The sequence below is a fragment of the Brassica oleracea genome, chromosome C7, assembly GCF_000695525.1.
Source record: "Brassica oleracea var. oleracea cultivar TO1000 chromosome C7, BOL, whole genome shotgun sequence".
Classification (NCBI taxonomy): domain Eukaryota; kingdom Viridiplantae; phylum Streptophyta; class Magnoliopsida; order Brassicales; family Brassicaceae; genus Brassica; species Brassica oleracea.
The window spans coordinates 32,452,275-32,464,590 of NC_027754.1; the positions used below are offsets into that span (position 1 = coordinate 32,452,275).

General features: G+C 37.6%; 3 protein-coding genes across 6 annotated transcripts; all 3 read left to right on the forward strand.

Moving 5' to 3' along the window:
* Positions 1-2,614: 2,614 nt before the first annotated feature.
* On the forward strand, positions 2,615-6,098 carry LOC106306551 (ultraviolet-B receptor UVR8-like). Of its 4 annotated transcripts, none has more exons than XM_013743209.1 (6): positions 2,615-2,995; positions 3,484-3,742; positions 3,829-4,178; positions 4,632-5,036; positions 5,116-5,500; positions 5,579-6,098. In XM_013743209.1, exons 2-6 carry the CDS (start codon positions 3,536-3,538, stop codon positions 5,819-5,821), a joined length of 1,590 nt encoding a protein of 529 aa, XP_013598663.1. In that variant the 5' UTR covers positions 2,615-2,995; positions 3,484-3,535; the 3' UTR covers positions 5,822-6,098. The 4 variants fall into 4 exon arrangements, with proteins under 4 accessions (XP_013598663.1, XP_013598664.1, XP_013598662.1 ...); XM_013743210.1 differs by having other exon boundaries at positions 2,615-2,980; XM_013743208.1 differs by having other exon boundaries at positions 2,616-2,948.
* Positions 6,099-6,573: 475 nt separating this feature from the next.
* On the forward strand, positions 6,574-6,885 carry LOC106303115. The gene has a single exon (XM_013739467.1). The coding sequence runs from the start codon at positions 6,574-6,576 to the stop codon at positions 6,883-6,885; it is 312 nt and encodes a 103-aa protein (XP_013594921.1).
* Positions 6,886-9,176: 2,291 nt separating this feature from the next.
* On the forward strand, positions 9,177-11,064 carry LOC106303950 (D-cysteine desulfhydrase 2, mitochondrial). The gene is made up of 7 exons (XM_013740311.1): positions 9,177-9,306; positions 9,396-9,686; positions 9,763-9,805; positions 9,890-10,195; positions 10,273-10,402; positions 10,488-10,649; positions 10,724-11,064. The coding sequence occupies exons 1-7, from the start codon at positions 9,235-9,237 to the stop codon at positions 10,947-10,949; spliced, it is 1,230 nt and encodes a 409-aa protein (XP_013595765.1). The 5' UTR covers positions 9,177-9,234; the 3' UTR covers positions 10,950-11,064.
* Positions 11,065-12,316: the final 1,252 nt, after the last annotated feature.

Below are 12,316 nucleotides of genomic sequence, written 5' to 3' on the forward strand. Positions count from 1 at the left end.
TTTTCAATTTAATCCAACAGATGATAAAAAACAGGATGTATGATATTGATGATGATGTTTGCATCACATGTTTCATGATGTGTTATCACACCTTCGGACATCCCATACCACATTTGTTTCACGCGGCACTAACATCTTAACACGTTCACTTGCACATTCAGAACCCAACGCAGAAAAATAAGTTTTTTCATAAGTTAAAAACGATAAGGTGGGAAGCGGATCAATTATCTTCCCAGTTAGCCATGTATATGAGATTATCTCATTTGACTGTATCAAAACTGGTTACGGTAAATAAAACACACGACAATTATTTATAGGTAAAGAGTCTTGTCAACGCAAAAAAAAAGTTTTTAACTATGGTTTGAGATGATAAGTTCCTATATACGGTAATAGTTAATTGTTATGGTGGCTCTTTCTAAATTTTAATGATTCTCATCTGATAGAATATGAAAATTATTTCCCAAAGAAGTTCTTTCTGTGTGTGTGCCGGCTAGTGGCTACAACAAGGTTTTGGTCAAATACTCAAATATATGTGGCAATTATTGAGTCTCGTCGATCGCAACCCTTGATGATGTTCTTGTCAAGATTGTTTATAGGAGAAATATCGAAGGGAATCTTTATCAGTTTACGTTTCACCTAACTAGTTAATTGAAAAAAAAAACTAGTTAATTGAATAGTTGTTAAATAATATATAATTATTTACTTACTGGTTTTTTTTTTTTTTTGCATTCTAAAACAAACACCCAAAAACTTAATATTTCGAGAATACAAAAACATTGCTAGCTTAATAATATATGAACGCATCCTAATGCTTTTTTTTGACATCAAAAGTTCCATATTTTATTAAAAGAACTCCATGTGGTTGGTTTGAGCCATCCAACAAGGGAGTCTAGAGTTTACATGGGAAAAGATTAAACCGCGGGCTCGAGCACCTTTTGCAAGGCCATCGGCTCGTACATTGCATGAACGAGGGATAAAACATAAGGAGCAAGAATTAAACATAGAGTGCAGATAGTGAAACTCTTCAAATTCGACCATTAAGGATGGCCAGTCTTCTTCTTTTTCATCTTCGATGATCTTGACCAATCGTTGACAATCCGTCTCAAAGGTCATACCTAGATGGTTCAGTTGGAGTGTGGATTTCATGGCCCACAGCAGAGCTTGAAGCTCGGCGTGTAGGGGGGTTAAGCCTCGGTTACTAGTGAATGAACCGAAGGTCTTTACACCATCCTTATCCGTCAGGACCATCCCTCCGCCAAAAAGCGCGTCGTCTTGATGCCATGAGGCGTCAAAGGAGCAACGGGGGCCGAGGGGTTGTGTGCTGGTTTGAGGCAACAGCTCCTCATCATCATGAGCTTTATGTACGATTTGTGCGAGCCTCCAGTTATCTGCTTCAGATAAAGCTATCTGGACAGTATCAAAAGGCGAAACTAGATTTCTTTTTGACTGGGTGCAAAATAGTTTATAAAAATAGGGTTGTGGGATTTGAACCCAAGTTCTTGGGAATCACAGGGTGCACCTATACAAACTTAGCTACTAACACCGAACTTGTTTAATAAAAAATGTCAAATATTTAAAATTGACCGGGTGCACATGCACCCATAACTCTCATCCTGGCTTCGACCCTGACAGTATCGAGTGGGGAGGTGTCTGTTCCATTAAAAAGTTTATCGTTTCGAGCTTTCCAGATAAACCACAAAAACCATGGTATGTTATCTAGGATCGAGGACGGGATGCCTAGTCCTTTTGCCGGCCAGAGGAGATGATTAAGATTACTGTAAGTCGATGTGCTCGGGAAAAGCCCCGGAGAACGCATCCTAATGCTTTAATAAAATTTCCAATACATATATTTGTTATATTTAAGAAGTTATGGGAACTGACGTGTTGCTTTTAAATGATGATATTAAAAAAAATTCAGTAATTGTATTTCAAAACATTTTTGTAGAACTTCATATTATTATTATTATTACCAAACATTTATTCAAAGTTCACATATAAAATCATCATGAATCATGAACATCAAATAAAACCAACAGGAACAAATCACTACTTTTCCTACAATGTTCTGTTTTGATTATTATTTTTACTTGGAAAAGACGATATAAAGTGCAGATGGGAATATTCTTGTCGATGAAGCCATAACTGGCACTTTATATTGTAATTTGCCAGGTTGGCATTGCTTCCAAGCATATATATGCATCTTCTTATCAACTTCTGTTTAGTTTATAAAGATACAGACACAAAAGCTAACACATTTTCAAACACCACTAAAACACCAGTTATATTCATTGTCAATTTCATTAACTAGTCATGAAACTCAAACTATAAGGCTTGATTCAAGAAATTAATTTCGTTCTTTTCATTAAAGAGAATCAGAGAGAAGGACAAGGAAATTTTTTTTTTCGAGGATGTCATGTCATCATAGTGGATAACCATGTCAGGACTTATGATACTAACAATTAATTAATAACTAGGTGACAAGTAACCATTTTGCTCTCAACTATTAAAACAATAATAAAGATCCGCTGGATGAGGATAACTTGTTCGACCACTCAACCCCTATTTTGGATGCACACGTATATTATGTATACATGCATTTCGTATATCGAATTCACCATGATGTTATTATCCATCACAATTATACGTATATGTTGCACATACATACACACACATTACACATAAGAAGTATCACAATTTATCAGAAAAAATGTTGTAACAGAGAGAGAGATCTAAATTGCTTTTTAAAACCGCATAAAGAGACGCCACATCTTTCTTTCCTCTTCATTCAATTTGCTTTCCTCAACGCAAAAGTTGCAGACTTTCCGTTATTGTGATCGTCAATTCTCCAGAAAAATCATTCTCCGATCATTCGTTTCTCTATACCCTGATCAGACAAACAACAAAACCAAACAAAACAAAGCCACTTCTGCTGTCTGAATAGTTCTGAGGTTTGATTCTTGTCGAATTGATGATGAAAATGGTTTGTTGCAGATGGGTATTCATAAAGTTCGCTCTTTTTTTTTTTTTTTTTTGACATGTAAATTAATCACAACTTCCTTGAATCTGAGTAAAAGATCAAAATTGTGGTTTTAGCATTTTAAATCAATATCTCTATTTCTATGATGTGTTTTTGTTCTGTTAATTAAGATCGGTTTGGGTTTGTGTGTTGATTTGTTGGGCTAAAGGTCAAAATTTGAGTTTCTTTGCGTGTGCAGAGGAGAAGGAGAAGTCCTTTGCGTGTGACAAATAGTTTTCGTTTAATCTTCTTCCGTATCTGATCCATCTTTCATTCTTATAGAATAATCCTCTTTTATCATTATTGATTACTACACTTCTCTTCCAAGTTTCCTTCTTTCATTCTTGACCTGGTCTGATTTGATTGTTCACAGATTCTTTCTCTGTTCTTGATTAGAAGAAACAATAAAAGAAGTAAACTTTCCTTGTAATAACCCATAAAGTTGCTTCCTTTGTACTATTTTGCAGGTGTCGTCTTGTCTTAGCTCTTGATTTGTAGATAAATCTTTGTTGTCCAAAAATGGATGCTACATCGAGTGGAACTCCAGGCTTACAGTACCATAACATACCGGAGCAACCTGCTTCTCCTCCTGTGAAGAGGCAAAAACGCCAATGCTTTGGAGAGTCAACTACTCCCGGAGAGTTTCCTTTAGCAGCTAACCCTTCCATTGTCCTTCACGTTCTCACTGAATGTAGATTGGATCCTCGTGACCTCGCCAATCTTGAGGTTCTCGTTTTCGAATAAAAAGTCTAAATCTTTCACTAAAATTTCAAGAATTTGATAATTTCTTCCTGTTGTTGGTGTTGGTTTAGGCAACGTGTTCGTTCTTTAGCCAGCCAGCAAACTTTGCACCGGACTGTAGTTTATCTATATCCGAGCTCGCTGCTCTAGACATGTGTAATAAAAGGGTGATTTTCAAACCGATGAATGAAGAAGAACGCGAAGAAATGAAACGTAGATGCGGAGGGTCATGGAAACTTGTACTTAGGTTCTTGCTGGCTGGTGAAGCGTGTTGTAGAAGAGAGAAGTCTCAAGCTATTGCTGGTCCTGGTCACAGCATTGCCGTCACTTCAAAAGGAGAAGTTTATACTTTCGGTTATAATAACTCTGGACAGCTAGGACATGGTCATACCGAGGAAGAAACTCGCATTTTGCCCGTCAGGTATACATTATGTTTTATGTTAACTAGGCTTGCGGGTTCGGTTTAACATAAATCTTACCGAATTAACCCGAAATAAAGTTCAGTTTGGTATTCGGTTAGTTCGGTTTTTGAAAATCCTACCTAAGTTTTTGATTTCGATTATATTTTGGTTACAATTTCAGATAAATTCGGTTAATTTTGGTTACATTCTGTTCGAAATATGGTTAGTTGGTTCGTGTTTTTGGTATGGTTTGGGTATAACTATTGTTAGAAGAAAACTGAAGTAACCAATTGCCAAACCGAACCAAAACCCGATTTTCTTCAAAAAAGCCTACCGAATTGAACCAAACTTCTAACCCAAATTTCGGTTTGGCGGGTTCGGATCGGTTCAATATCCGAGGCCTAAGTGTTACAACCAAAGAGAACCTGAAGATGGTTTCACAAAGAGTTGTTATAACCGTGTGTTGTGCGCAGATCATTACAGGGGATCCGAATCATCCAAGCAGCAGCTGGTGCTGGCCGTACAATGCTAATAAGCGATAGTGGAAACGTCTACTTCTGTGGGAAAGACTCCTTCGGTGAAGCTGAATACGGAGGGCAAGGTTCTAAAGAGGTCACAACTCCTCAGCTTGTAACATCTTTAAAAAACATATTCGTTGTGCAAGCGGCTATTGGAAACTTCTTTACCGCTGTTCTCTCACGAGAAGGGAAGGTTTATACTTTCTCCTGGGGAAACGATGGTAGACTCGGACACCAAACCGAGGCTAATGATGTCGAGCCACGTCCTTTGTTAGGGGCGCTCGAGAATGTACCCGTTGTGCAGATTGCTGCTGGTTATTGCTACCTTCTTGCCTTAGCTTGTCTACCAAATGGCAGCATGTGAGTTGCTTCTTATACACTGTTCTCGGTTAAGTATTTAATTTAGACCGGTTCTGACGTAATACGATGTTTATTTTAGGTCGGTTTATTCGGTTGGTTGTGGTTTGGGAGGCAAGCTTGGTCACGGGTCAAAAACCGATGAGAAGTTTCCTCGGCTTATCGAGCAGTTTCAGGTGTTGAACATTCAACCTAGAGTGGTTGCAGCGGGTGCGTGGCATGCGGTGGTGGTAGGTCAGGACGGAAGAGTGTGTACCTGGGGTTGGGGAAGGTACGGTTGCTTAGGACACGGTAACGAGGAGTGTGAATCAGTGCCTAAGGTCGTTGAAGGGCTAAGCCATGTCAAGGCGGTTCATGTCGCAACGGGAGACTACACTACTTTTGTTGTCTCGGAAGATGGAGATGCTTACTCGTTTGGTTGTGGCGAATCCGCTAGTCTCGGTCACCATATAGCCGCTGACGAACAGGTTAGCACTTATTTCTTTTTTAACTTGCGTTGCAAGCTATCTGGCTCGTTATGTTTTGGTTTGGTTTTTGTTTATTAGGGTAATAGAAATGGGAATGTGCTGAGTCCAGCGGTAGTAACATCGCTGAAGCAAGTGAAGGAGAGGATGGTTCAGATTAGTCTAACGAACTCTATATATTGGAACGCTCATACGTTTGCGCTCTCGGAGTCAGGGAAGCTATTCGCGTTTGGTGCGGGTGATAAGGGTCAGCTTGGAGCAGAGCTTGGTCGTGACCAGACAGAAAGGTGTGTACCCGAGAAAGTAAATATCGATCTCAGTTAGAGGTTTGCTGGCAGATCAGACAAAAACACATGGAAATTGCGGTTTACTACATTATGGTCACTTTGGAAGGGTTTGTACAAAAGGGGGGAAACATAAGTTAAGGAACTTGTCTTAACATTTCATTGTATAGGGGGTTTCACATTATTCTAATTGTTCATGGGTCATGTTTTAGGTTGATAATTGTCGAATAATTTCTATTAGTCCAGTCCATTTATTGTAAGGTTCAGATTCTATTTCATTTGTATAAAAAGCCTCAAGGCTTGCTAAATTCGTGGTACAGTTTCCGTGCAGTTCACGCCATATCAATGTGTTTACTTGTTTAGGGTAGAGTGAAATAAGGAAGGAAGCATATACAAAAATAGTCAGATAATCTAGGCTTGAAAAGAGGGACTTGATACTTTTATTATTTTACATCATCACCTTACGACTCATTTCATTTCACAACCGATGCTTTTTATACTTTTCTAGATAAATTAAAACTTAAGAATCTAAGATAATTTTTAGGCTAAACTCAAGTTTGTATTCATTAACTGGGACAGGAGAGGGACGAAACTTAAATTAGGAGTAGAAGATATGCCGTTAAATATTTTTTTGGCAAACCTCAAATTTCGCATTTTGATTAACAACAATGTATAAACAAAGAGCCTTCACTACACAATTTTTAAAAATAATTCACAAGTGAATAAAAAATACCCATAAAACATTTGGAAAAAAAGAGTCTTTTGGGATAATTAACTAATTTAACTAACAAAATGGCGCGCGTTCACCTAGCTCTCTTCCTCCTCCTCTTTGTCGCTGTGGTTGTCTCAGCTGTTGATAAACCCTCGACGATCACCTCTGGAGCCCCCACAACAGCTCCGACCAATGTAGCTAAAGCTCCAGGAGGTAATGACAACAAGGATGCAGCTGCTACTCCCGGAGCAGTTGCTGGATCTATGGGAAGCGATTCTTCGAACGCAAACTATCCGCCACCTCAACCACCTTCCGAAAACGACGCTACCGTCACGGTTGAATTTGCTTATTTTGTAGCTGCTGCCATGGTTGGATCGTTCTTCTTTTTATGAGATGTGATTTTGGTGCGTGAATTTTAAGAAACTGTTGACATTTTTATTGAATATAGTTTGTAATGTTTTTATCTTGTAGATGTAATATAGCATTTTTCTTGTCCCTTTCATCTTTAAAAGTGAGACGATACAGAGATCATGACAAAAATGAAACTTTTTTTTCTTGAATGAATGTTAATTATTCATCTCAAAACTTTTGTACAATAAATGCATCATTGTTTGACAAAGAATGATACTAACTCAACTTTTGTACAAGATTAACTAAAAGCTATCGACTACCAAACCAAAGCTGCATAGCAGATTGTAGTCTTGAACGTCCTGCCATGTTTATTGAAGAGATGCGGTTTCACACTTGCTTATCAATCCTTGAGAGTAACAAAGCAGAAGACCACTCTCGTTCTCCTACCCCGACGGCCATTTCTCTCCTGCCACACCGAGTATACTGCCGTTTGAAATGCATACCGAACCAGGAAAGTTGTTGTTGCATCCCGAGTACCCTCCGCCACAATACTCAGAATCTGAAGCCAACTGTTAGAGAACCGAGAAGCTAGCAGCTTACCCACAAGGCCAGACCAAATAGTTTGAGTATACGGGCAGGTGAAAAATATGTGATCCCTTGATTCCATGGAGCTCTTACACAACAAGCACAAAATATCAGCTTGTGGATTCCATTTTAGGATTCTATCCCCTGTGGATAGACGATCATGTATAGCGAGCCATGTCATGAACGCATACTTTGGAGTCATGCCCGTAAACCACACCCCTTTGCTCCAAGTAACACGCGGGGAGTGACTTCTTGTGATCTCCCAAGTTTGCTTCGTACTAAAACAAGACTGGAAGCTCTCTGCCTCTGTTTTCCACAGTCGAGTGTCATCTTCTAGTGATAAGCCTCTGATCCGAAGATTTAGAATCTCTCTCTCTCTATCTGAACCAAAACCTCCACTCTGTGCCTGCGCCGTCTGTATGTTTGGACTGCTACCTCCACAGTTGTATTGATTGGAATGCCCAAATCAATACATCCCCGAGACCCAGTCAAGTCTATCAAACTTCCCAAGGGAGACCACATGTCAAACCAAAAGGATGTATAGGAGCCATTACAATTCTCCATCCGTGTGAGCGTCGATGCAAGGGGCTGAAGCTTAGGTAACTTCTTCCATATCCAAGACCCCAAGGAGCTTTTTTCATTGACACTCCACAGTGAGCCCTTCCTTATCAGATACCGATGAATCCAGAAAATCCAAAGTGATTCCTTAGCTGACAATATTCTCCATATCAATTTGAGACAGCAGACCAAGTTCACTTCATTCAGTGACCTCAGACCCAAGCCTCCTTCTTTCTGTGGCTTGCACACATCTTTCCATGCGATCTTAGCTTTATGCGATGAGATATCAGGTCCTGACCAGAGAAAGGCGCAGAATAACTGATCAATCTCCTTAATGCATTGTTTCGGGAGTCGAAATGTGGACATCCAAAAGTTTGTCAAACTATGAATTACCGAACTGATGAGCTGCAGACGACCTGCAAACGAGAGTTGCCTTGCTGTCCATGAGCTGATTTGTTGCTTAATTCTCTGAATAAGGGGATTATAATCATGCACTGACATTCTCTTTGTCAATAGAGGGAGACCAAGGTATCGAACCGGAAGAGCTCCTGCTGCAAAGGAGAACTGGTCGAGGATTTGGACCATGTCTTCATCTTCCACTCCTGCCATAAACAATGTTGACTTCGCCGGACTTATAGACAGCCCAGACATCTCTGCAAATTCCTTGAACACAGACATAATATCTTCTATCGAGCGCTTTTTCCCATCCGAAACACCAAAACATCATCGGCAAAACACAGATGTGTTAGCCTAAAATCATTCATATGAGGTGTGATTGGTGACCAAGGGAATGAGAATGAACATTCGATTCTTTATGGTTCCCATAAAAATATATCATTCATAAGGAATTTATTTTCCTTTATATTCCTTATATATTTTTTTTTGTAGAAAATAACAAAGCAAAATTATTTCTCATTATTTTTGAGTAAGAACAATCATTCCTACTCATTTTTTTAATTTTAGTTCTCTTCATTCTTTTTTTATTTGTTCCTAGTGTTCCTCAAATGGTCACCGGTGTTTTCAATATTACACTAAAAAATTAGTGTTTGAAAAAAAATGTAAAAAAAAAAAAGGGCAACTTTCTCGTTGGTTGTTAGATACGGGCCGGGTGAGAGAAGCTTGGGCCCATACATGACTCAAAAAGCGCGTGTCATTCACGTCCTGTGAAACAAGACGCGCGTGGGGATGCTTGTGCTTTCTCCATTACTCTGTAGCCGAAAGAGTAATTCGCAGAGAAGCGAGCGACAATGAAGGTCCAACGGTCAACTTTTTTCACAGTCAACTTGAAATCGAACCTTCATCACTTTCACTCGTCTCAGGTTAATACTATTCGTCAAAGTTCGGGTTTTTTATCCACTTCTCCCATTTGCAATTGCAATTTCATTCTCCTGGAGTGTATTCCTTTCAGGGAATTGCTATATCAGAGCTCGATCCCGTGTCGAGGTTACTCGATAGGAAGTGGGGGTTACAGAGTCCCGCAACTCCAATTCATCAAATCAGTGTTTCTTCCGCTAAAGGAATCGGCAAACTCTCCTTCTTGAACAACACTCGTCCACGTCTCGGAGATGAAGTCTCTAAAAAAGGATCGTCTTTTTACATTCTGAGAGACGATCTTTTGCATCCTCTTGTCAACGGTAACAAAGCTAGAAAGCTTGATGCTTTGCTACCGCTTCTTCAGGATCATAAAATCACTGACTTGGTGAGAGAGAATTTGTTATCCTTTCTCAGTTGGATCCTTTGAAAAAAATGCTTAGAGCTTTTTCTTTGAATGTTAGGTTACATGTGGAGGTTGTCAGAGTGCACACACAGCTGCTGTTGGTAAAAAAAAAGTCAGAACCTTTTTGTTTGAGAGAACTAAATTTAATGAAGTTTTTAGTATTTGTTGTTTGTATGTTGTTGCAGCTGTTTCGTGTGCCGAGAGAGGTGTGAGATCACATCTGCTACTGCGTGGAGAGCAGCCCGAGGTTTTGACCGGTTATAACCTCGTTTCAACCATGTATGGAAACGTTGAGTATGTTCCGAGATCGAAGTATGCGAATAGGGAGGAGATGCTGAGAACTCACGCTGATCTTGTCGCTGGGGAAGACGGTTCTGTCTTATGTGCTAAAGACCTTGAGGCTATTGATGGTTTTTCGACTTCCCAGGCTGCTTCTTCTAGAAAGGTTTTGATCGTTAATGAAGGCGCAGGAGATGCTCTTGCGTTACTCGGTATTTAAGCAATCTAATTTGGTGGAAAGAACTTATCAAGATTTGTTGTTTATGTGTACCTTTGTTTTACTATGCAGGTATGTTTCGGTTAGTGAAGTATTTGTCAGAAGATCATTTACTTGGGAAGAAGAGTCGTGTCAGGTTTGTAGTTGATGCTGGTACGGGAACATCTGCTGTGGGATTAGGAGTTGCAGCTATGTCTTTAGGGTTAGGCTTTGTTGAACAAGACTTTATTGATAACGCTTTTTGTGTCTGTTTCTTTTCTTGCTCATGTTACACTTCTTCTTCGCAGGCTTCCCTGGGAGATCAATGCAGTGATGTTAGCTGATACACTCGAAAACTACAAAAGACATGAACATCGCTTGTTAGAAGAGTTTAGGAGGCAGTTTCTTCCCTCCATCGTTTGCAGCCGCTTGGATACGACCAAATGGGCAGAACGTCAACGCCCGAGAAAGTATGATTCTTTTCGCTATTGAAGATATACTTAAAGTGATATTTTCAGTTATATATTTCCTTTTGTTCTTGCAGGTTTGGGAAGGTCTTGGAAGGAGAAGTGGAGATGTGTCGGAAGATTGCGCAAGAGACGGGTGTTTTAGTGGATCCAATGTATACTTTAGCTGCTTGGGAGACGGCAACAGAGCTTGTGGAGGACGAGGATTCGAGCATTGTAGTGATGCTTCACACTGGAGGCACTCTTGGGATGTTTGGTCTTGCTCAAAGATATAAATCTTTCTTCACTAACTTGAAACATTAGGGGTGCAACTGGATTACAATATTTTGGAATGAAACAATGTGGAATGGTGGATTCCATTGATTCCAAAAAACTTTTTTACCATTTGATATGAATGGAATGGAATGGTCATTCCACGAATTCCAAAAATATTTTGATAAAATACAAAGAAAAGTATTCCATAACAAAATTGTTCATGAATGACCATTTTTTGCTGTATTCCATTTCATTTATTTTTGTTCCATTAATTCCAAATCAATTTACCAGTTACAGCCTAGGTGTTGTAGCCTTGTAGGCATACAATTCTCAAGACTTGAAGAGATATAAATCTAAAGATTTGGTTTGGTTTTAGTAAAATTTTAACCGAACCGAATCGAAATCACTTTGGCTCGTTTGATTTTATGGTATTTCTATTCAGGTTAGAGTCTAGTTCGGTTCATTCATATCTTACATTTATTTAATTTTTTTGACTAAATACATGTACTAAATTTGATAGAATAAAATAATGTTTTAAGTTTGAGCCGTAATTAAGTAAAAAGGTAAATCGAAGATTATTACAGATAGATTCAAATCTACTCTATTAAAACAGAGTCCTACTTTTTATCTACTTAAAAATGTTGTCATTTAAGTTTTGGACTTATTCACATTTCATTATAAATAAATACTAGGTTAAGATCCGCGCCTTACGCGGGATCAACATTATATATATAAATTATTTTATGTATTAAATATTTTTACATATTATAATAAATATATACTAAATAATTAAAAGTTAGTAACTATTAAATATATAATTAAATTGATGCAAAAATATAAATCAATTTTATTAATCTAAAAAATATTTTTTTTTTATATTTGATAAGATATGTTATTAAATTTAAATGATGCTAACATAGATAATATATTTTAGTATATTTTTAATATTAATGTCTATTAAATGATGATTTCTACTCATATAGTTTTTTTAATCATTTGTATCTTTTATAGAAAAAAATTTAAATTACTGATAACAAAACTGATAACAAAATTTTCATTGTGGGATTAATAGTTTTAGTAATTTATAATTAAAAAAAAAAATAAGTTGTCAATGATCGTTCAAAACTTTTATCAAAAAAGATTGTTCAAAGTAAATTTGAAACTAAGATATTGTATTTTATATGGTTTATAGTTTAATTTAAAATGATATATATATATATATATATATATATATATTAATCTTAATAATTGATTAAATTAGACTTTTTACTTATATATTTTTTGTAATCATTTGTATTTTGTCATAACAAAAATTTTAAATCATGGATCATAAAATTTGAATGTGAGACTTTTAACAGTTTTAGTAATTTATAGCCGTTTATAAAAATTCAAAATATAACATATACATAAAAATT